The 24,530-nt window shown below is 33.7% G+C and overlaps 2 protein-coding genes across 2 annotated transcripts; both read right to left on the bottom strand.

Annotated features, from left to right (window-relative positions):
* Positions 1 to 7,579: 7,579 nt before the first annotated feature.
* On the bottom strand, positions 7,580 to 10,550 carry LOC136071108 (uncharacterized). The gene is made up of 7 exons (XM_065782000.1): positions 10,316 to 10,550; positions 9,961 to 10,104; positions 9,650 to 9,712; positions 8,842 to 9,535; positions 8,492 to 8,666; positions 8,326 to 8,398; positions 7,580 to 8,274 (listed from the first exon to the last, which is right to left on the bottom strand). Exons 1-7 carry the CDS (start codon positions 10,548 to 10,550, stop codon positions 7,580 to 7,582), a joined length of 2,079 nt encoding a protein of 692 aa, XP_065638072.1.
* Positions 10,551 to 16,094: 5,544 nt separating this feature from the next.
* Positions 16,095 to 22,048, bottom strand: LOC112001647 (linoleate 13S-lipoxygenase 3-1, chloroplastic). Its single transcript, XM_024033820.2, has 8 exons — positions 21,499 to 22,048; positions 20,898 to 21,178; positions 19,659 to 19,896; positions 18,883 to 19,215; positions 18,245 to 18,438; positions 17,814 to 18,115; positions 17,420 to 17,686; positions 16,095 to 17,075 (listed from the first exon to the last, which is right to left on the bottom strand). The coding sequence occupies exons 1-8, from the start codon at positions 21,872 to 21,874 to the stop codon at positions 16,319 to 16,321; spliced, it is 2,748 nt and encodes a 915-aa protein (XP_023889588.1). The 5' UTR covers positions 21,875 to 22,048; the 3' UTR covers positions 16,095 to 16,318.
* Between the last annotated feature and the right edge of the window lie 2,482 nt (positions 22,049 to 24,530).

Below are 24,530 nucleotides of genomic sequence, written 5' to 3'. Positions count from 1 at the left end.
AGATAGCTCCATTTGTTGGCTAGGCACTAATTAACCAATGTCACCTATTTCCAAATCTCATTAGAATAGAATTTATATTTTGAGACAATTCCCAAAGCTAGGAACTACTAGCCTACTAGGCACTATATGTTCTTCTTCTTCTATTTTATAGATTTTTTTTTTTTTTTTTTGAGAAACATTATTGAAACTATAAGTTCGGCTTCTTTGCTTTAGGAATATAGCACAATGGTACTGCCAAATTTAAAGTCTGCCTAAGGCGAACATCACACAGATTATGTGCAAAAGTTCATAAGCACTACTTAACTACTTCCACAAATTATTGTTCTTTTACAACGCGCCAGTGGCTCTCTGATCTGTACTTTTTTTTTTCGTACACTTGGATATTGTTTACCTCTCTACTCCATAATAGAACCCCAGCATAGAAACAATCATGAAAGTTAGACTCAATTGAATAGCATTTTTGGGAGTTGCAATATTCAATATTTAAGTATCACAATATGTTTCCAATTTCCTATTTCAAATATCAAATTATTAGCTTTGAGAAATTTTCAATAAAGACAAATAAGTTGATGGAGAGAAATCTTGAAATTCCCAACTTTAGTTTTTTCTTTGCCATTTTTTGGTAGGGAAAAAAAGAAGAAGAATTTACCAAGCACAACAATGTGATGCTTTTTCTTATCAAATTCATGGTAAAATTTAATTAGTATGATCTACCATAAATGTAAAAAGAAGAAATACCACATCATCATGCTTCGAGAAAACAACTAATAAATTCAAGAAATATTATATTAGTATTGACATAATATTTTTCAAATTAACAGATTGTGTTGTTTCAATTTTATTTGATGTCTACAAAGTGAATTGATTGCAGCATTTGATTCATGTTAAAGCAAATCATATACATCTTTTACCCCACATCATCTTATTTTGTAGCCAAAAGTGTTGTGGTGCTTCTAACAACAAAGTGAATGGCCAATTTTGAGAATTTTGATGTGATGTTATAATTTATAGGGTAAATTACAATAAACTACACTGAGTTTGCAGAAATACCAAGCACATCAACAACTTGTTAAAAATGAGAAATTTAATCCTTCAACACAAATGGTGTTCATCTGCTGTTAATAACAAAGTTATCTAACTCTCTCTCCCCTCTTTCTCTCTTCTCTTCTTTTTCCTTATTATCTCACTGTATTCTCTCTTTCTCTCTTAATTTTATTTTTTCTAAATCTAACTCTCTCTCTCTCTCTCTCTCTCTCTCTTCTTTTTCCCAATCTCATTTGACACTCTCTTTCTCTCTCAATTTTCTTTGCCTTTGTTTGTCTGAATTTTGCCGATGATAGATTTGCTTTCTCTCTCATCTCTCTATTTCAATGTGGAGATGGTGGGACTAGATTTGGGTTTGGCTAACATAGGTATTAGGAGTTTGATGTTTGCTTGGTGGTAATTTTGTGGTGGAGTTAGGACTTTGGCTAGTGTTTTTTGTTGATTTTAAGAAGAAAAAGGGTGGAAATTTCAGAGAATGAATCTTTTAGTCCATAAACGGACTATTCAAAATTTTAAGATTTGGATAAGCAAAGAAAAAGAAAGTTGAGAGAGGGGGAGACAGTGAGATTAGGAAAAAGAAAAGGGGAGAGAGAGAGAATCAGATTTGAGTTTCAATTTTTTTTTTGTTTTAATTTAGAAAACTTCGTTATTAATGGCAAACATTAACACCGTTTGTGTTGAAGGATTAAATTGACTATTTTTAACAAGTTGTGGTTGTGCTTGGTATTTTCTCAAACTTCAGGATAGTTTACTATAACTTACCCTAATTTATAAATGCATGTGTGCAAAGCAAAGTTTAGAAGTACACCGAGCAATCCCTTTCATTGCATAAAAATAACAATTTCGATGATAATATTGGCCCACATAGCTTTACATGCTGAATTTGCTCTATCATTCGAATAAAGATCTACCATTCTCTTAAAAAAAAAAAAAAAAAAAACACACACACACACAGAGTTTCATTTGATGGCTAGGGACAAACTAAATGAATGTTATCAACATTCTAATATACTTAGAATATACTGACTTGATACCATTTGTATTAGGGGTGTGCATCCAACCCACCAACTTACTTATACTTAATAATGTTTAAAATATATATTATATGTTTTTTTTTTTTGTTAATTACTCTTTTATCCCACTCCCTGGTATAAAATAGAAACTTTAACCTGTTTTCTTATTTCAGCTCTCAATCTTTCACTTCTTTCTCTCCTTATATAGAATTTTTGTATGGTGGTTCTACTACTTAAAACTTTCAAAAGATGGTAGGGGGCAGCAAACAATTATAATACTGCTACTATTCTATTTTTGTTTCTGAATTGGGTTGGGATAAAACTATTTGATATCTTACTATCTAAATGTCATTTTGTTTTATATTTGTGTTGATTTGATAATTTGTGTATGGTGTTATACTTAGAATTTTTTGGAAGATGGCAGGGGCACTTTTAATACTGCTAGCTGTTGTTGTTTTAATGTGCAATTTTTTTTTTTAAAATGTTTAACCCATCAACCAAACCCATGGGTTCGACCAAACCCATGTGGGCCAGGTTGGATTAAACCCCTGTGATGAATTGGATTAAGTTTTTTTAATCCAGCCATGATGGATTGGACTAAAAAAACCATTCAACCCAACTTATGCACATCTCTAATTTGTACATACCAAAAGAAAATGTTAGTGTTTGTTGTATCTTAAAATAATAGTTTTTTTGAGAAAGTTAAAATAATAGTTAAGTTATAATTGGAATTCATCATAATCTCTTAAATAGCCTAAATCAATCTAGTATATATTTAATGTGAAATTTAATATATGTTCATTCAACACACCCATATAATTCAATCCAATGGGTGGAACCAAGATTTTTACTTAGGGGACGAGATTAAACTATCACATTGATTCACAATTCAAAAAAAAAAAATCAAAGTACTACACGGTACGTGCCACACAACCACACACACACATAAGTCTCAGATTTTTTAAGGGAGAAAGAGTGGATGAACTGGTGCACTTCCAAAGGAAGCCAATGCTAAAAGAGGAAAATTCAAAGCTAAAAAAAATGAATAGTGTGATTTCGTAAAGGGGGAAAGAGACCAAACATGTGTAGCACGGTCCAATTATTTTCTTGAGGGGGCCAACCGGCCAAGCCTTCATAAAATCCCATGGGAGATGCCCCACCTGCACTTGATGCACTCATTCATGCCACATGTTAACAAAGCTAACCCATACATTATAACTGGGAATACACAAACTATTACAACATAGTTTTTATACCTACCACATTTTTGAACTAAGATCTTGACTTGAAGTTACGATTTTGAATTGAAAATTTGTGATTTTAAGTCATGAATTCAGTTCAAAATAAGTTGTGTGTAAAACTATATGTAACAACTCGCGTTCAACAATAATTACCTTAACTTAAAAATCACTAAATCAGTCAATTTAAAAAAAAAAAATCAAAGTACTACACGGTACGTGCCACACAACCACACACACACATAAGTCTCAGATTTTTTAAGGGAGAAAGAGTGGATGAACTGGTGCACTTCCAAAGGAAGCCAATGCTAAAAGAGGAAAATTCAAAGCTAAAAAAAATGAATAGTGTGATTTCGTAAAGGGGGAAAGAGACCAAACATGTGTAGCACGGTCCAATTATTTTCTTGAGGGGGCCAACCGGCCAAGCCTTCATAAAATCCCATGGGAGATGCCCCACCTGCACTTGATGCACTCATTCATGCCACATGTTAACAAAGCTAACCCATACATTATAACTGGGAATACACAAACTATTACAACATAGTTTTTATACCTACCACATTTTTGAACTAAGATCTTGACTTGAAGTTACGATTTTGAATTGAAAATTTGTGATTTTAAGTCATGAATTCAGTTCAAAATAAGTTGTGTGTAAAACTATATGTAACAACTCGCGTTCAACAATAATTACCTTAACTTAAAAATCACTAAATCAGTCAATTACTGTACAATAGTGTTCTAGTTCTGTACAATGTGTTTATAAATTTGTTTTCTTTTATAATTATTGAACATTGTGTACCTCTCTGCAGTCTACATCAATAATCTTGAATTCTTGCTAAGGACACTAAGAAAGGAAAGTTTGATTTTGGTACATTGAAATTTCATTTGCAAGTTCCAATAATCAATGGCTGAAATTTTAGGTATAAATAATGGGCATGTCTCTATTTCCATTATCGAATGATTGTCTTTGAGTAATTTTCAATACAGCAACAACGAATGTTAAAATCAGATTTCATCATGGTTAGAAATCATGAAATTCCCCAATTTGTTTATTTCTTGATTTTATTTAATTTTTTGGTGAGAACTAATACTATATCCAAAATTTCCAAATTAACTTATTGAAGTCATGATTCATGTTAAAGCTAAATCTTTTACATGTATTCTTTTTTGGATGTTATTAGTTCTTTTAACATTTTAGCCTATTCTGTAGTTGCTTGGGTTCCCTTTTGTAATTGTCTTGGTGCCATCTCCATCTTCACTCTTCCTGCCATTATTTTATAGACAGAGAAAGCCGATGAATTAGGTCCTAGTTTTCCTCTTAATAAATTAGTATTATTCAGCCAAAAAAAAAGAAAGAAATCATGTACCCCATATGCTTTAAAAAATGGACAAATTACATAGACTCCTAGCAACTTTCACTTTTTAGTGGTTTCAAAATAAATGTCAACATTTAAAAAATATCAATTAAAATCTTGGACGTTTTTAAATTATTTCAATTCACTCATCATAGTGTTTTTTTTTTTTTTTTGCTAAATTAAATTTACAAAAAAAAAATTATGTCATTTTAAAACACTTAAAGGGCACATTATAACAAAAGGGGATGGAAGAACTACATTGAAGTGAGGAATAAATTTAAAGAATTGAGATGAATAAAATCAAAAGTAACATGGTTGAATTGAATATTGGGCAGAATTAGGGATATAAATTGTAATTTAACTTTTTTTTTTTTTGGTGGTCGGTAGATAGTGGGGAGTAGGGATTGTGTGGTTTGAACTATAGACATGTGACACCATAAATAATGTCATTACTGTTAAACTATCACTTGAACCCCATAGAATTCTATTTAAAGGAAACTACATAGGATAGTTATTTGGGCACTTAACATAAACATTATATAATATTTTATTGCAAAATTAAATCATTAAAAATAACTCATAGATTAACCACATATTTATTAAACTTTGTTTATTTGTTAGGAATTTTTTAAGATATCATATAAACTTTTTTGGTGTCAAAAAGATACATGTGATTCACATAGAAACATTTTTGGTTTTTAGATGAGTTATTATTAGTAATTACAATTTGTATGAATTTCTTTTATATTTTGTTAATAACAACTCACTGAGGGAAGAAATTGAACTGCTTTAAAAAGTTAACAGTTTTAATTTATTTTAAAATCTAGAATTTTTAATTTAAAATTATCCTTAAACTGTAAGGGAAATCATGTAATATATATATATATATATATTATTGTGGTGGTGCTTCTCCCAACAAAGAGTGAGTAATGGTCAGCTTTGAGACTTTGGGTGTGGTATTATAAATGGCTTTTGCATCATATCCCAACAATGGTTGTTGAATCTGAGTAACCCTTTCATTGCCATAATTTCTCAGATAAAGACATTAGTTTTGAATATAATATTAGCACCCATAGATTTAATCCAACTTATGCTGAATTTGCTACATCACGTGGATTAAGAAGTGTTATTCTGTGAGAGCAAGAAGCAGATGCAACTACCATTTGGAATAATATTAGTATGACTCGCATTCATTGCGCTATTCCCAATTGGAGATAGAAAGTCACTGTTTTTGTTTCTTTTGATTGGAAACAGAAAATCATAGAAAAGTTAAAAAATAAAAAAAAATAAAAAGAAAAAAGGCTTAGGACCCTACATGTCCTGTTTTTAAATGACTGAATAGGAAATATGACCTACAATGATCATTATACTTTTGACGGCATCAGTTGAAGAATTTTGGGCCACTATTATGTAATCAAACACTTTGTGTGTGTTTTTATAATGCTTTCAACCATTAATAATACACTATGGTTAATTATATGATTACATTGGTTACATTCTACTAGCAATGTAAACCTTACATTGTAAACTAAAATAAATGTATATAATATTGTCTACATTTACAACAAAAAAAAAAATATAAACTAAAAATTTGTCTAGTTTATAATGTAAGATTTACAATGCTAGTACTATATAAACTAAATTTTTTTCATAAAATTTATCTTTTAGATTTGCTATAAACAAATCCACGGCCTATTTCAAGTATAATTGTAATTTTGTCTAACTTATTTTTTAAACATTAAATTAATAAAAATAAGTTATACCAACAAATATTTGTCTAGACGTACCAACCAACACATTAATATCTTGCTACTCAATTTTTTTGAATTCTAAAAGTATGTGTTAAAAATATTAAAATGTGCCAATTGAGTTAAGAGTTAAGACTCTAGCCAATTGACTCCACTTGAGACTATGTAAACAGGATGACGAGATCTTACATCATGGTGGTGAGATCAACTTATTGAATTCTAACACGTGACACACGTTACCATATAATCAAATAAAGATTCAAAATTTTGTCAGTCTTTGTTTATGTAGGTACAAGTCACCAAGGATTTATTTAATTGAAGCATGAATCATGATGCATGCTTAGACCAACTTGGGGGGGGGGAGAGGGGAAGCTCATCTATTTTCACATTAAGAAATAGATTAAAGCATATCTTAATCTTATACAACGGCCAAGTGGGAAAGCCCATCTATTCACATTGAAATTTGACTAAACTATTATCAAAATAGCTCAAGACTATTCACATTGAAAAAAGTTCTTGATGAACCTTTACCATGTAGCTTTTCACTGATAATTGTACACAGTAAAGAAAGCACTGAACATTTGCATGTGGTTGCTGAAGAATAATAGAGCACAAATTATGAAAGGCTGAGGCAGAAGGTGAGACCCATTCCTGATAAATAAGGCTGGCCATGGACGGCGAATCATTTCATCGAACACTTCCCGCGCAAAGAAGCAAGAAGAATACATTAAAAAAAAAATATCTACAGAAACTTTTCATGGGCCAAAATAACAATCAATCAACACCTTCTAGATGTGGAGTTGCAGCAGAGAGCCCAAACAATATTTGGCAGCACTTCACGTGAAAGATGTCACGTGATTGTTAGACTTTTTTTTTTTTAAAAAGAAAAGCAACCTGCTGAAATTTTTTTTTTTTTTTTGGTAAACAGCGGAACTGACATTACATTAAATAACCAGTCTATTACAAAAAAGCTCAACTTTGTCAAAAGCTAGCGCATTTACCACCACAAGCGGTGGTTCATACAAAATGTGGAAGCCCGAATCTAAATTTGCTCCCATTTTAGCCAAAATATCTGCACATTTGTTAGCTTCCCGGAATATGTAACTTGCTGAAATTTCATTGCCAAATAGAAAAGAGAGCACAACAAAGCCGGGAAAGAAAAACACAAGGCACAGAACAGGTTACAAATTATCTTTCTGAACAACTTGAATTAGTAAAGGAGGACAAACTCCTTTCCAAACTTGAGATAATTCCTTCTGCCTCGCATACTGAGCAAGCTTGTGGGCTGCCTTGTTATATTCTCTTTTCACATGCTTGATTTTCCAGCTACTAAAAGAAGCAAATAGACTATGAATTCTCTGATAAATATGGCCAAGACTGCCACCAATTTCAGCTGCTAAGACACTAGTGACTGCTGTTAGAGCATCAGATTCCAAGATAATTTGGGGTAGCTTTTGCTCTTTTGCAAGAAAGAGACCACATTTCATAGCCAAAGCTTCAACTTCCTCCACCAAGTATTGACCCTGAAAATATTTGCAGCAAGCAGCAATAATATTACTGGCTGCATCCCTTATAACAACTCCCACACTTGAGTTCTTTTCACTTTCCGAAGTAGCACCATCAACATTGATCCTGAATACACCTGGAGGAGGCGCTAACCACTTTCCTTTTGACTGAGCCAAACTTTGAGAGCAAGCTGTTGATGCACTTTGGAACTCAAAAATATATTTCTTCGCAAAACCCCAAATATGATCAGGAATTTGACTTGAGTACTCATGCACAATTCTATTTCTATTGTACCAAATTGCCCAAGCAACCCCAAAGAAAATCTCCAAGTCTTTGGATATACCAAATTCCAAAATCTCCATAGCTATATCTAAAATATTCATATTTACATTCAACAACACAATCGGACAGTCCAGCTAACATCTCCAAACCCTCTTAGCCACTTCACATTTCACACAGACATGAAAATTCGTTTCAGGCTCCATACCACAAGCCTGACAAGTATCACAAATATCAACACATTTTCTTTGCAAATTCACAAAAGTAGGAAGAGCATTCATACACATTCTCCAAGAAAAAATACGTACCTTGGGAGGAATGTTTAAATGCCAGAGTTTTTTCCATAGATGACTTCTAGAATCACCAAAAGAGCATTCGCCTTCCTCCAAAGTATCTACCACCCCAACAGCAATATAACAAGCACTTTTTACACTGAATTCTCCTTTTCTATTGCCTACCCATATAATCTGGTCTTCTGGAAGGCTATGGCAAAGGGGAATATTTAGAATAGTCCTTGCTTCAAAAGGCAAGAATAGAGATCTCACTACATCACCTTTCCACCTCCTAGTATCTCTATCAATAAGCCCCGAGACCCTAGGGTAATCATTAAAAGACTTCAGGGGGGGAGATAACTTTGTAAATTGTTGGAGTCAGTAACCATTTATCCACCCAAATAAAAATCCTCTCACCATTGCCAACACGCCATCGGGTGCCTCTTTTCACAACGTCCAACCCATAGAAAATGCTCCTCCAAGTATAAGAAGGGCTGGTTCCAAGCTTCGCGTGAAAAACATCACCATGCGGATAATATCTTGCTTTATAAATTTGGGCCACCAGAAAGTCAGGATTCGAAATCAACCTCCAACCTTGCTTAGCTAGCATAGCAAGGTTGAAAGCCTGAAGATTTCTGAACCCCATTCCTCCATTCAACTTGGACTTACACATTTTCTTCCAACTAACCCAAGCAATTTTAGATTCTTGACCCCTTTGACCCCACCAAAATTTCCTCATCATTGCTTCCATCTCATCACAAAGGCTTTTCGGGATTTGGAAACAGCTCATCGTGTATGTTGGAATTGCTTGAGCAACAGCTTTAATAAGGACCTCTCGGCCGCCCACTGATAGCATTTTCTCTATCCACCCCGATAATTTCCTCTCCACCCTCTCTTTAATTTCAGCAAAAATTTCAACTTTTGACTTGCCAATAATTGAGGGTAATCCAAGGTATTTTTTATGGTGGGTATCTTGCATCGACCCCAGCATATTCAACACTTCACTCCTTCTATCATCTGGGGTATTATTGCTAAAAAAGATTGAAGATTTATCCACATTAATCTTTTGACCGAAAGCAACTTCATATAATTAGAGAATAATAATAAGATTCTGGCATTCTTGACTATTTGCTTTACAAAATAAAAGACTGTCATCTGCAAAAAACAGATGAGTGATCTTAGGACAGCCTCTACATATAGAAACTCCACTGATTCTGTGATTTCTGGCAGCATCATTAATAAGAGAGGAAAAACCATCTGCACATAAAAGAAAAATATAAGGTGAAATAGGGTCTCCTTGACGAAGACCCCTAGTAGGAGTAATATTACCATAAGCAACCCTATTTATAAGGATAGAGTAGGATATAGAAGTAATACAGTGCATGATCAACTCTACCCATTTCTCATGAAAGCCCATTTTTACCATCATTAGTTTAATAAAACCCACTCCATCCTATCATAAGCTTTACTCATATCCAACTTTATTGCTACAAAACTGTCTTTACCTTCCTTTTTGTGTTCAAGATAATGCATAAGTTCAAAAGCTACAAGCACATTGTCGATAATAAGCCTCCCAGAAAGAAACACACTCTGATTTTCAGATATAATCTGAGGCTGAGGAAGGATCACTTTAAGACGATTGGCTAACACTTTAGATATGAGTTTATAAACAACATTACAAAGACTAATTAGTCTAAAATCTGTCATCTTTGTGGGGTTTTTTTATTTTTGGCACCAAAGTGATGTTTGTTTTATTAATTTCAGCCATAGACATATTAGAGTTAAGAACATTTAAAATCATACATATGACATCATTACCAACAATACCCCAATAATTTTGAAAAAAGATAGCAGACATACCATCTGATCCTGGAGCTTTTGTTGGATACATCTGATTTAGCGCTATCTCAATTTCCTCCCTAGTGAATTCCTGAATAAGGGACTGATTCATTTCCTCCGTGACTTTTGTTGGGATAGCATCAAGAACTTCCGAAAAATGAGTCAGGAAGGCAGACAAATATAAATTTTTGAAATATGATACTGCCACCTCCGCAATACCATCAATCGAATCATACCAATTTCCTTCTTCATCCATGATACAGCTGATAGTATTTTTCCTCTTCCTGTCTGAAGCCTTAGTGTGGAAATATTTCGTATTTCCATCCCTAAGGCCTAACCATTGCACCTTAGATCTCTACTGCCATTTAATTTCTTCACTGTCCAATAATTCATTAATCTGCTTTCTTAATATATTGATTTCACCGCCCAAGCTGCCATTTCTATCTCTGCAGACCAAAGTATTGAGAGTCTCTCTTTTCTCTTGAATTTTCTTTGGAATTTGCCCAAACACCATTTTGTTCCACCTAGAGAGATTATCAGCACAACATCTCAATCTAGCAGCTATTCCCATAGGAGAATTTAAATCATGGCTGCCATCCCAAACCCCTTGGATGATGTGTTTACATTTCGCCCTTTTTGTCCACAGAGCTTCAAATTGAAATCTACGTTTAGTGGGATACTTCTGAGCCACAGTAGCATCAGTTAAAAGTAGAGCGCAATGGTCAAATGTGGATTCCACCAAATGATGCACTTTAACATCTTTATAATGATCAATCCAATCAGGAGTAGCCAAAGCACAATCCAATCTCAATAACATTCTACTTTCACCCTCTTGCATATTACACCAAGTAAACTCAGGACCAACAAACCCTAGATCCTTGAATCTACACTGGTGAATAACTTCTCTAAAATCATCCATCTGTTTTTGGGATCTTTGCACCCCACCCAATTTCTCTTCCACTGATGCTATTTCATTAAAATCACCAAAGCATAACTAGGGCAGATGGTACTTTCGGCTAAGGCTTCTCAATAATCCCATGATTCTTTTCTATGATAAGTTTCGGGGTTTCCATAAAAGCTGGTAATACGCCACTTAAAACCTGAATCAGGGTCAGTCACCACTGCATCAACAAAATTCCTAGAATAGCTTTAGATTTCTACCTTTACATCCCTACTCCATAACATAGCTAATCCCCCACTCCTCCCAACATTAGGAACAATTAAAACATTCAACAGACCAGTTTTAAATTTCACCTTTTCCATTTGATACTTCTTCATTTTTGTCTCCGACAGGAAGACAATTTTAGGCTTCCAACGTTGCACAAGCTCGTGCAACACTCAAACTGACCGGACGTTTCCAAGCCCCCGGCAATTCCAACCTAAAGTAATCATTGATCTAGGTGGTGCTGCTCAGCAGTCACCGCCATTTCAGCGAAGAAATTTTTACCCCTTTCCTGTTCTCCAACATATAACCATTTCTGGACATTTTCATCAGACATAAATAATATATCATTATAGGCCTCTCTCTTATTACTTACCTCTTGGGCTTTTTCAGACTTCACTACCTCTTGGGCCTTCCTTTTATCTCTTGCTATTTTTTTAATCCTTCCTTTTGCTCCTTGGGTGATAACTCGGTCTGGACAATGTGGTTGTGACAGGTCCACATAAGAGTGTTCTTTTTTTCTGGCCTAATGGGCTTTAACCCTTCATTTTCATTTAAATCCGGCCCATTCTTCTTTTCCCCACTTAAATCTTCTGTCTCTTTTATCTTTATTAGGCTTAAATTTCCAACTCCACTTATGTTCGGCCCAAATTCCTTACTAACTACCTGCTGACCGACTTCAGTCCCATTCCATTTAGTCCTGACTAAATTAGTTCTACCTCCATTCAGCCCTTCACGTGCATTCTGCTCCTTCTCACTGTTCGAAGCTTCTGGCAACCTCTCTTTCCACCTGACCTGCTCACTATGTTTCCTGTGATTGGACGTTACAGGATTCGTCACAAAGTCCAACTAATCTGCCTCCATCATGATTGTTAAACCCCTCTCTGCCTCAACTCCTTCATCAACCACCAACATAGGAGAGCATCGGCTACCAGCCCCCATCTCTATTCTATCTTCACCGTTCACCACCATAGAAGCCGAACCCCTTTTCTCAGCCACAGACTACTCCTTCAGCTTTTCTTTTTCACCTCCAACTTTCATAACTCCACCAGCTTTTAGCCATTCACCATATTGCCTTCCTGATAAAAGCTCTAGTGAACTTGTTTGGCAATGTTTTTCATCATGCCCAAGTATCCCACATCTATAATAAAAAGTAGGTAACCTCTCATACCTGAAATCAACCCAAAATCTTCCACCTTCATCATTCTTCACATACCCCCCTCTACGGAGAGGTTTATCAATCTACACCTTAACTCTTATTCTTAAAAACTTAGCTTGATCTGCTTGTATAGCTCTCTTGTCAACCTCTAAAACTCTTCCAATCTTACTACCAATATCTCTTCCAATATCTTCAGTCATATTCTCAAATGGTAGACCCCGAATTTGTACCCAAAAAGGAGAATGGGAGAAACTAATATTTTTTGATGTCAAACCTTTCCTCCATCGGCAAAGAAGAAGAAAGTTGTTGTCAAAATTCCAAGGACCACCTTTTTCAACCCACTCTAACTGACATCTTGACCCAAACTTAAACTGCAAAATATTATTCCCCACTTCCACAATTTTCAAATCAAAACCCGTCTTCCATGCTGCCTTTAGGGTGTTCTTTAAAGCTCTAAGATTTTGATGACGATCTAAAAGTAGCCGCCCAAATAAGCTCAGAGAGCATTCTTCAAAAATTCCAGAACTGTTACTATTAGCAATAACAATATCCTCTTCTTCTTCTTTTGTGAGCTTCAGGTTTCCCAAACTATTCACTACTTCTTGATCCATACAGTCACATCCGAAGAAAATTGGGCTACAACCACTTCAGGAAAATGGTGTAGTCCAAGAAAGGACCCTAAAAAGACTTTTAAGGGAGGGAATAAGCTCTTACCTAGATAAGCGAGAAAGAAAAGCTCTTACAGTAATGAGAGAGAAAAGACTCCTATAGGGGAGAGAATAGATCGACAGACTGTTTGTTTCATTGATTAAAAAAAAAAAATGAATTGAATAAGAGACTTTACTTTTATACCAAAAATCAATTGCTAAACTGATATAATAATAAAAAATAATTATCTTATAATGAATGATATAAGTTCAAATATATAAATTTAATTAGCTTGTACTCTCTCATATACATGCATGGGATACATTTACAAATAATTATAATTAAATGTGTATTAAAATTTTAATAAGTTTATATATAATATTTGTATATTTGAAAATATAAAATAGCTACTAATAAAATAAATATAAGTTATTTGAAAAAAAATCATTTTAAATTATTATCTATGAAATTCTCAGTTTTAGTTTATCCAACCACTATTTGTATTATAATAATAATAATAATAATAATAAATGAATTAATGATAGTCTTTTTTTAACCTTTATTAATTTTGATTTATAATTTTCTTACTTAATAACTCATTTATAACAAAAATTAAGAAAATTAAATTAGAGTCATCGATTTTTGTAGTACAGTAAATACTAAATAGTTGCACCAAAATTAAGAAAATTGGATTGGATACAGTGACATAAAATTAATCTCCAAGTTGAGATCTAATTTATATATATATATATACCCCCTACAAATAGTGTATTTGGGTCCAATGATTCCTAGAAAGCACAATTACACAGCCAATAATTTCAACAAATGAACTTTTTAAATCGATTTTAAATGCTTGTTTGACATGTAAGTTGAACACTGTTGTTTTTATTTTCTTCAGAAGAGGGATACAAATTCTTTTTACAACTTTCTAATGTTATTAGTGCAATGTTATATTTATATAAATCCCTGCTTACACTACTTTTATTATGTACTAATCAAAATAAATTATTTTCAGGATTGTTCGGCCGTTTGGGTGACATTTTGAACAAATTAAGCAATATCGGATTGGACTACGGGGTGAAAATTTGGGCCGCAAAATAATTCTCATTTCTCAGGGCCTTTCTCAAGAGAACTTTAAAGTTGAGTCCAATTTGGCCCATCGGCAAATCCTAATTGAAATGCTATCATTGGACCGTCAACAACCAATTAGCTGAACTTATGGCCTAGGCCCCAGATCAGGTGTGTGGACTTCTTAGTCTGACCATCATCTTGGACTTGCAAAAGCTACATTCAAATCTATATTACTAAAACCTGAAGCGTAGCATTTAACTGCTGTTCTCACATTACATCACATCAACTGTCACATCATTTTTTTTTAATATAATTTGTCCTACAATTTTAAAATGATTTTTACAATTTTCAGCACTATAAATGCAGCTCACTACTTATTTATTTACTTATACTATCACCCTATAATAAATCCAGCCACTACTTATTTATTACTTCCACTATCACCCTATAATAAATCTGTATAATTAATTCAGCCAACCCAAAGTTCTTTTTGTGAGCTTTTTCAGTTCGGCTTCAATGTTTTTTTTTTTTTTTTTTTTTCCAATAATTGTTTTTAACATTTATTTTTTTAACATTACATTTCTCCAACCTTTCTCTCTCCCTTACCATTTCATCTCCCCACTACTTCTTCAATCTTTCTCCCTCCCTTACTTTTTCATCTTCCCACTACCCTCTACATTAATATCATTCTTCCTCTTTCCCTTCACCTTCTTTTATTTTTGTTTCTTCTTATTCACACCCTCTTACAATAAATTTGTCACTATCTCTTCTATTCTATGCATAAGTTTCCCTCACAAAAAAAAAAAAAGGTTCCCTCTCTCTCTCTCTCTCTCTCTCTCTAAATTTTTTGGTGGATTTTTTTTTTTTTCTTGCGTCTCTACTTTAGGTTGATAATTTTTTATATTATTTAAAACTCTATTTTGGGTTAGTGCGATTTAGTTTTTTTTTTTTTAATTTTTTTATTCTCTTTGATTATTAAATGTTATCCTATTGTGTTGTAAAAAATTAAATATAGCATATAAAAATATAATATTATTTTATTACATAGCATAATTTGGATAATTTGCGATTTATTCTGTTACATAGCATGATTTTTTATAGTGCTCAATTTTTTTTTTTGAGAGATTTACAACCTATGGCGTTCGCTCCTAATGATAGCTCTTTATCATCAGACCAATTTAGATTTTCAACTTTATAGTGCTCAATTTAGATGTTAAACTATGAGACTTTACTAATTTTTGTTTATTTTCTAATCCTTTGTAGTTGGAAAAGTACTCTATAATGCCATTTATTTAAAGAAAAGCAAATAATCAGATAAGTGACAAATTTTAACTTTTGCAATTTTATTTTAATTATTATTATTTTATAACAATGCATGTATAGAAATTTAATTCTTAGATTTTGCTAATAATTGTTTATTTGATAATATGTTTTGGGTGGTCAAAATTATAATTTCTACAAAGAAAATAACCTTAATAGATTATCAAAAAAAAAAAATTATCCTAATATTGGTTCAATTAATCATTGTTAAGTTTTATTTATTTTTTTAAGTTTACATTTTTTTTGAAGTTTTTGGATTGTTTCTATATTACATTTATGATGGTTCCTATAATAAATAAAAATATAATTATGAAATACATTACTCATTATTAGATTAGTTTAAATTATAAATTTTTTTTTTAATAAAACTACCATAAAATAATTATCACGTGCAACACGCGGGTTTGTGGCTAGTACTGTCTAATAATGGACCAAAAGAGTAAAAACTAACAAACTTTCCAATCCTCAGGATCAATTTTATTTGTTTAGCCAAAGTTTACTATGAGCTTTTATTGCATACAAGTTAATCAGAGACTACAAAATGCATATGAGAAGCTATATGCAAATTCTTTTATCTAGACAGAGTCATGTGTAACTCAAAAATCTAATAGACTATATACCTAAGCTGATAAATGTGACCAATTAAAGTGAGTCTCAATCCCTTTCATATTGACACACTATTTGGTATCCCTCTACATGTTACACCAGGTCCTGAGCTAGGTGCAAGTAGCTCATATGGTAACACACCAGCCCCACATCGATTCCTCAAGCTAGTATCAAGGTTCTTCCTATCAATCTCCTTCTCTATCCGTCTCAATTCAGCAGAGAATTCGTAAAATGCATTGATGATTTCAGCGTCACTGGTCCAAAGAGATGGTTGTTGTCTCTCCCCTAGGTACTCCTCATCAGGGGAGTGTGTTGAAAGGTTATCAACCATAGCCATGAACTTTGTAGCTTGTAGTACACTAGGCATTGCTGAGAGGAAATACTTTTGAGGATCAGCTATGAAAATAGCATACTCAGGTTCATTTTCTTCAGGTATCAATCTTCTCATTAGGGGTGGACGGCTTGGTACATATCCACCATATGGGTACTGACCAAAATTAAGTGCAGCATGTTGTGCTGAAGCTAGCCAAATAAGGGTTGTGAGGACTGAGACTAGATTATCAGCATTGTCCAATGTAGGCCACCAGCTTTCCTGGCTTAGATCACCATGGCCCACATTGACAGACTCATAGTACCAAGCTTGTAGCTCTTTGTCATTGCAAATTAGGCTTGAATTTGGATAGTAATGGTTCACATAGGTGCGAACCCAGTTCTCGATTGCAGACCATATTTGGAGCCCATCAGTGGCATATGGGTAGTCCTCAATTAGGAGTTTTAGACCATGTGGTTTTGTTGGGTCAGGTACCGCCATACCCCTATATATAATGAATACAAGAGTTCCCATTATATCCATACACATCAAATGAAACCAAACATAAATAGAAGCACATATTGTGTAAGATAGGGGTAAAAGTTAGCTATAGTTCTGTAAGTAGTGTAACTTAGCTTCTTCAATTAAATTCAATCATGTAGCTATATTGACCAATGTAGGATAAAATATTGTATCTTTTCTCCTAAGGACAATTAAATTCAACTGTGTGGCTCATTAACCAATATACTGTATGATTGAATTTAATTAGGAAACTTAAGGTACAACACATTAGGAATTGTGTCTAAATTTTGTCCTATCACTCACATAAAGTAAGTAACTCATGAATACCTGCGGATGAGATCAGCAGGAAGGCTTTCCATGTCAAAGCGCCAAGAGCTTTTATATGCAGCAGCACTAATCTCCATAGCATATTGACCAGGTGTAAAGCAAGACTCAATAACACCATCAGCATTGACTAGAATTTGCCGGGCCAAGGCATTGATTTCCATTGTATATCTCATGTGAGGGTCTAAAAGTTTGAATATAGGGTGCAATGCACTCATTTGCCTATGTGTAGCTAGTATAAACGGTTCCAAGCTTGCATGTGTACGCAACCTATACAAAATTAGCACACAATTGCATTACTTTTAGTCACACAAAAACTTATATACGATGATTCTAAAACAAATTTAGACAAATTGGTATGTCTTGTATAATTATACTCTCAAAAACTCATACTTACCAATGGTTAACAAGTTGGTGTACCCCTACATCATTGGAGCTCACATGAGCCTTGGCAAGCTGCCACATCCAATTGGAAGTAGCATCAACAGCTGGTCTGAGAACGCGTTTAGAGCAAGAACTTGGTCCTGATGGTGGAAGGCTAAGTTCTATAGCAATGGGCGTAAGAGTCCCAAGAGAGGTCAAGAAAAATACGGTACGAGTTGCATAAGCTTTTCGGCCATCAAGGGCATTAATACGTTCAAGAAATGGAAGGTAAGCATCATGGTGATCCAATATAAACAGCTTGTTTTCCTCCAATGCCTGTCAAGAAAGAATGAAAAATATCAGCAATTTAAGAACAGAAATAAAGTCATGTATATTTAGGACCTTGCATACATATACCATGATTAAAAACATGTACATTACTTAACAACAATATGATGTGGTTACCTGTTGTACAGTCATGCCGTTGAGATAGCCCAGAATGTGCTCTTCTTTGAGTGCAGACTCCTGGGGACCATAGATTTCAGGATCAAGCTTGCTCACAGGAGGGAACACTGTAAGCCTTTCAATACCAACTGGATTTATTCCTGCAATTGCTTGTCGGGCAAATTCATCATCTCGCAACCATGCAAACTTGTCCTCTGCACATGGGAAGTAAATGTAAGAAAAATACTAAAGTTACTATCAATTTTAATATAGAGGTTTAAAAACTAACGTGACAATTAACGTGATTGGTGTCACTTCAACAACATAATAAATAAATGTATGAATTATCTTTTAATTGGTTTTCTGGATATAATAATAATGGATTTTGATTAACACATTTTGGCCATTATGATGTAATGCACTTTGCAAGTGAAAAAGATTCTTCTTATTGGTGCCAAGGACAAATAATAAAGACTTAGCAGTGAAGCCAGAATATTTCTATTCGTAATTCATTAGTCTGGTTTCCGACAGACAAGCCATTGAAGGAAAAACGACATGGTATGGGAGGTATAAAACTGAATAACCACTCCAACTTTTTTGGTATCCAAAAAGGTTTCAAATTATTAACAAATCTAGAAAATTATAGATAGTATACTCACTGGAAACTATCTTGGGGGTGTCAAATTTGGTAATTCCCCTATTGGATTCTTGGATATTGCTGACCACATTTGGCAGTGGGAGCTGCTTTACGAGTTCATCTTTCAACCCCAATTCATGGAGGACACCTTCACTATAGAGGTTGTCAATGTCCAAAAATCCTTTGAAATCGTGGTTATTAGCCGAAATGCTGGCTTTCAAGGATGGGATTAAGTTGTGAAGCACTGCTTTAAGCCTCCCAGCAGAAACTGTGTCTTGCTTTGACTCCTCAAATTGTTCATCTCTAGGCACATACATTGGTAATGGCTTCTCAACCCTGCTTTCTGCATGCATATCTGTGGCACATGCAACATAAAGGTATTTTAGACCATTACAAAGAGTAGAGGTTAATGAAATTACAATCTGACTTGAATTTAAAATGAGAGTAAATTTCATTTGACATAATTTGGTTTTGAAAATGATGTTTAGTTTTTATTTTTGTGTTTATATGTAATGTAAGCACCGAGCCTGTTCAATACAGTTCTTTTGTATTTTCAAATATATATATATATATATAGAAAGCTTTAACTTTAATGTATCACATTAAAATTATACATATTGACTAGTATACTATAGAAGTGAGTCCAGCTCCACACAAAAATTCACAACTTTGTTGTCAACTGTTGAGGTAGCATAGTGTGACTAGTATACTATAGAAGTGATGCTACACCAATCACAACTTGCTACCTCAATAAGTCTATAGCATTGCTCAATTAAGAAAAAGAGATATAACACTCACCAGTATCAGTAGGAAGACGACCAGTGCGACACCGTCTAGGATATGGAATTTTTTCACCTCCAAGTGTTGGCCTAGCAAGATCAATTCCCTTGTCTGGATTTCCCAAATCATTGTACACATCAAAATCATATACCCTGTCAGATAATTTTCTAACTCCTTTGCCATCACCCCTTATATCTCTAAGCTCTTTCTCTCTTAATGATCTAAGCCCACCAGGCGTTTCATTTGGTAGATATGGCTGTTCAAATAATATAATCACAAAAGGGTGTTAAAGTCGAACTTACCAAAAAAAAAAAATCAGAGAGGAAAAGGGATGGTTATTTCATATTTGTTCTTAATTGTCACACATGTTCAACTTCCATCATATCTGGCTTATGAGTTATGATGGGCTTTTTATTCCCCAAAAAAAAAAAACCAAATTTAATGCTCTCTTGGTAGTTAGTAGGCTCAGTTTTAAGACCCATAGCCCATTCCAGGAGTGGCCCATTAGCTGCGTACTGAATTTTTTTTTATTTGATCCCCCCCAAAAAAAAAAAAATCCCACTTCAGACTTCCCTATAGAAAAGAGAAAAAAAAAATTGAATTCTTCTTCATCCTCTATAGTTGGCATAGATCTTAAAACCAAATAAGGGCCCAAATCAACTATACGGCTATACCATGCGATACTTTCAAATTAAAAAAAAAAATATATATATATATATATATATATTAGGTTGAACAGGGAATCGATACTTTCAAATTAAAAAAAAAAATATATATATATATATATATATATTAGGTTGAACAGGGAAAAATATATTTTGATGGTAAGTAAAATTCAATAACAGCACGCTAGAGACTATTCTCTATTCAACTTCTTGGACCAAAGAAATTAGAGAAATAGTCAACTTCTTATACCCTGCACTTGGAGGACCAAGTCACCTACATCAAAACACTATAATTTTTACTTATTGGCAAAGATTCAAAAGTTAAATATGGTATCACTAAGGGTGATGTTCCAGCTGTCATTGGGTTTACTCTCAATTAGTATGGGGTGGAAATTCTAAGTTCAAATATCTAACAGGTAAGATGTTACTATAGTAACCCTCAAATAAGAAAATCACTTGGTCTCCTACCTTTTTTTTCTTTTTCTTTTTTTTAAGCTATGTATGATTTTGACCTTTGTGGTTTTAAACGGTTGACTTGCTTTGTCAGAGATTCAAAGAATCAATCAAAGAAAAAAAGAGACATTTTTTAAACCTTATTTGAGAAGAATATCCTCTTTTCTGGATGATCTTTCCTGGATTGCACCCATGAGTTGCAAGGGAAGTGGACTGGACCAAATGCAAATCCTTCAATGGTAATAGTCTCCAAAAAAAACTCCATCTGATGGTTGTTGCTCACTGTGATTGCTCCAGGCACACCAAAATTAGAGTTCAACATAAACTCAGCTGTGTAATTAACCCTCTCAGCTTTGACATTTGATTTCTTTGACCAGTCTTTTAGCACAGCCTCATTGCTTTTCCTCGGAGCCTTAGTTTCTTCAATACACAAAAATATAACCAATTCAGTACTAAAATCGAAAAGAATATAGTACTAACACACGCAATAACATCAACCCAGTAAAGAAGAAAGATTGAATTAATATGATTGTCAAAATGGTCTCAACTTTGAGAACCCAAAAGAGGAAAGAAATTGAAACCCCATCAGAGAATTAGATCCTTTATTCCAAAATTTGAGACAAAAGACTGAAATTTGAATTACCCTCAAGAAAAAAAAAATTAAGTGACAAAAAATATACTAGTCTTTTTAGACAATAATATATATTGTCTGACACAACCAGAATAAGAAATAGGCTTACTTGGATCAATTTCAGTGCTGACTAGTTGCAGAACAATATTCTTCCCAATCTTATCAGTCAAAGAATCCAAATGCTTCACAATTTTATCTTTGAAGTCCTGCTTGTTCTTATTCTTCACTGTCACAACAGCCCTCACCTTAAACTTCTCTGCAGGCACAGGCACAACAGGCACAGACTTCACCAAATCTTCACTCACAGCAGCCACCACAGGACCCTTCACAACCTTCCTCAAAGGCACTACTGCCCTCCTTTTCTCCAAATGTTTAACCAAAAACACGTTGTTGTTCTTACCATGATTCAGAAACACTTTTGTTGATGAAAGAAATGAAGACCTCTCAATCATAGAACCACCCATGATTTCTTTTCCCATCGCCATCTTGTTTTTTCACTCCAAAAACAGTCTTTACGTGATTCTTTGTCTCTCAAAATAGCTCTCTTTCTACAGTTTTTGATCTGTCTTTCTGCTTTTTTGCAACACAACAGAAAGTTGGTTTGTGTTGTTGGCTTTGAATGACGAGGTGTATCTCTTGCTTTTTATTGCTTTATATGTATGGTCAAATAAAGTGAGATATGTATAAATGCTGAAAAGATTAAAAGGTGCGTATTATGGATGTCACTGTCCTCGTACGGTTTTTCAAAACATGTGCCTGTGAGTCCCCTCCGTTTTAGTTAAGAGTAATAGTACACACACAACCAAAAATTAAAAATGATGAGTTGTTAAGCTTGTATTGGTTTTTGTGGCGGCTATTAACGTCAATTTTTTACCTAGTATTAAATATTAATAATTTGCAATATTAGTAAGTATCAAATTTTTTGTGTCTTACAAATGGTCTCTTTTTAAAAAATATATATATTTTAGAGTTCGGTCCAATGACAATTATTCTAGAATCATACATTTTTACAATACTTTCTCTCAATTCTCTTATATGGTTAATTGTGAATAATAATGGACAAAAAGTAATGAAAAATAGTATAGTCAAGTTTGTGGTCTTAGAATAACTTGACCAACTATGGCTGCTGAGAATCAAGTGAATTTCGGATTTCCAAGTGAAAGACGCGGTGTAAGGAGGCCAAGGATAAGGTGAGCTTCATATGGTGAAAGGACAAGTGTCTTCTCCATCTTTTGCATAAATTACATGGCACTTTATCTCTTCAATTCAAAGTATCCGTCTTGAAATTGCTTATCTCCCCTAACTTATTTGCATAATGTTTATTAAAAAATATAATTTTAAAAAACTTTTATGTTAAATATGTTATAAAAAGCAGCAACAACAAAATTTATTTCAACAAAACTTAAAGCTAGATTACTTGCAAAAAAAAAAAAAACACCTGAGACAAAAAGAAAAATGTTAAGAAATAAACGTACACAAAGTCAGATAGGATTAAGAAACAATACATTTGATCTTTTATAATTAATGGATAATAAAAGTGATGTTAATAATGAATGCTTGTAAAAGTGAAGATCATTTAGATAAAAGTGATTATGTTTCAATCACAATAGGTTAATAATTGTGATATTACGATCTTTTTATTTTTTATTTTTTATATTTAAGAAAGCTTCATTAGATTTTGATTGAAATTTTAAAAAGAAATGGATAAGTTTGAGTGTAGGAGATGTAAGATCTTTGATTTAGTTGAAGTGATTATTATTCACCAAGGTAGATAAAATATACAACATATAGTTTATTGTATTTCACACTAATTAGCATAACTGTAGGTGAAATATGGAAAGAGACTTACGTTATAATTATAAAGTAAAATGATAGCAAATATAATCTTAAAATTTCTGTGACCTCAAACTTTAAAGGTGTGAGATAAAAACACTTAATGATATAACATAAAATTGTCTGTCTTATCTTGCTATAATAATCCATTATATCTTTAACGAACAATATTAGTTTAAATGGACAAAATTGGGAAATGCCCTGTTTGGGCAAAAATAGCAGCGTTCTGCCCCTTTTTCCAAACTATATAGGGAAATGCCCCTGTTTTGTAACTCGACAAACTGGAAATCGAGTTACATTGAAAAACTCGATTATTACATAAGCGAGTTATGTGTGAACTTTATACCACGCGGCCAAAACAGAACTGACTTCTTCCAATTATGTATGCACACATAACTCGGTAACACGTAAATCGAGTTTTATGAACCTGTTGCCATTTCAAACCCCAACGTCTCAGAAACTCTTCACTCTCATACAGTCATACTCTCCCTCGCTCTGCCATCACTCTCTCCTGAACTCTGCCTCAACGTCTCCCTCTCCGTTAGTCTCACTACCCCTCTACACTTTCCCTCACCCTCTCACTCACTCTCCCTCTACACTTTCCCTCACCCTCTCACTCTCCGTGGTCCTTCCGTCGAACCCTCATCGCCGCCGTTGATTACAGGTACGTTGCTCTTCTCTTTCTCTTGTTTTGTTTATCACAACTGACCATAATTAGCCTTGCACGCATGTTGTTGGTTTAGAAAAAGTCATCTGGAAATCTCTGTTTCACACATACGAAGCAATTTTTTGTTGTGTGTGGGTATTTTGTGTGGGTATTTTGGGCTTTCAATCAATCTTGTGTGTGTGCACCCGTGTAGAGACCATATAAATAACTCCAATCAATGGCTACCTACGTCTTCCTGATTCATTTACAGTTTCCTGTTTATATGGGTCATGCTCATTTGCAGTTTCCTGTGATCTCTGTGTTTCTGGGTTCATGAATTTTAGCTTGAAGTAGAGATATTTGGATGACAATGGTGAAAGATGTATTTTGTCCGTGTCTCTTGGCAAAGTGCATTCTTTGAAACTTACTCAAAAGTAGTAATTTTAATAATAAAGATGAGAATTTTGTTGTGTTTTATATGCTGCAATGATGACATTATAAATGTAATGTGATTGTTTTGTTTAAATACTTTGCATAGTGTGTGAAAATTAACTTGTAAAAATTGCTTAGGGAACCTAGGTAAACCCTTAAACAGCAAAACCCTATTCAAGAACCTTAACTGAATGCTGAGTTTTAAAATTCCTGCATCGAAATTTGTATCA

This window comes from Quercus suber, unplaced genomic scaffold (assembly GCF_002906115.3).
Source record: "Quercus suber isolate HL8 unplaced genomic scaffold, Cork oak 2.0 scaffold_286, whole genome shotgun sequence".
Lineage (NCBI taxonomy): Eukaryota > Viridiplantae > Streptophyta > Magnoliopsida > Fagales > Fagaceae > Quercus > Quercus suber.
This window is presented reverse-complemented; position numbering and strand designations above follow the sequence as displayed.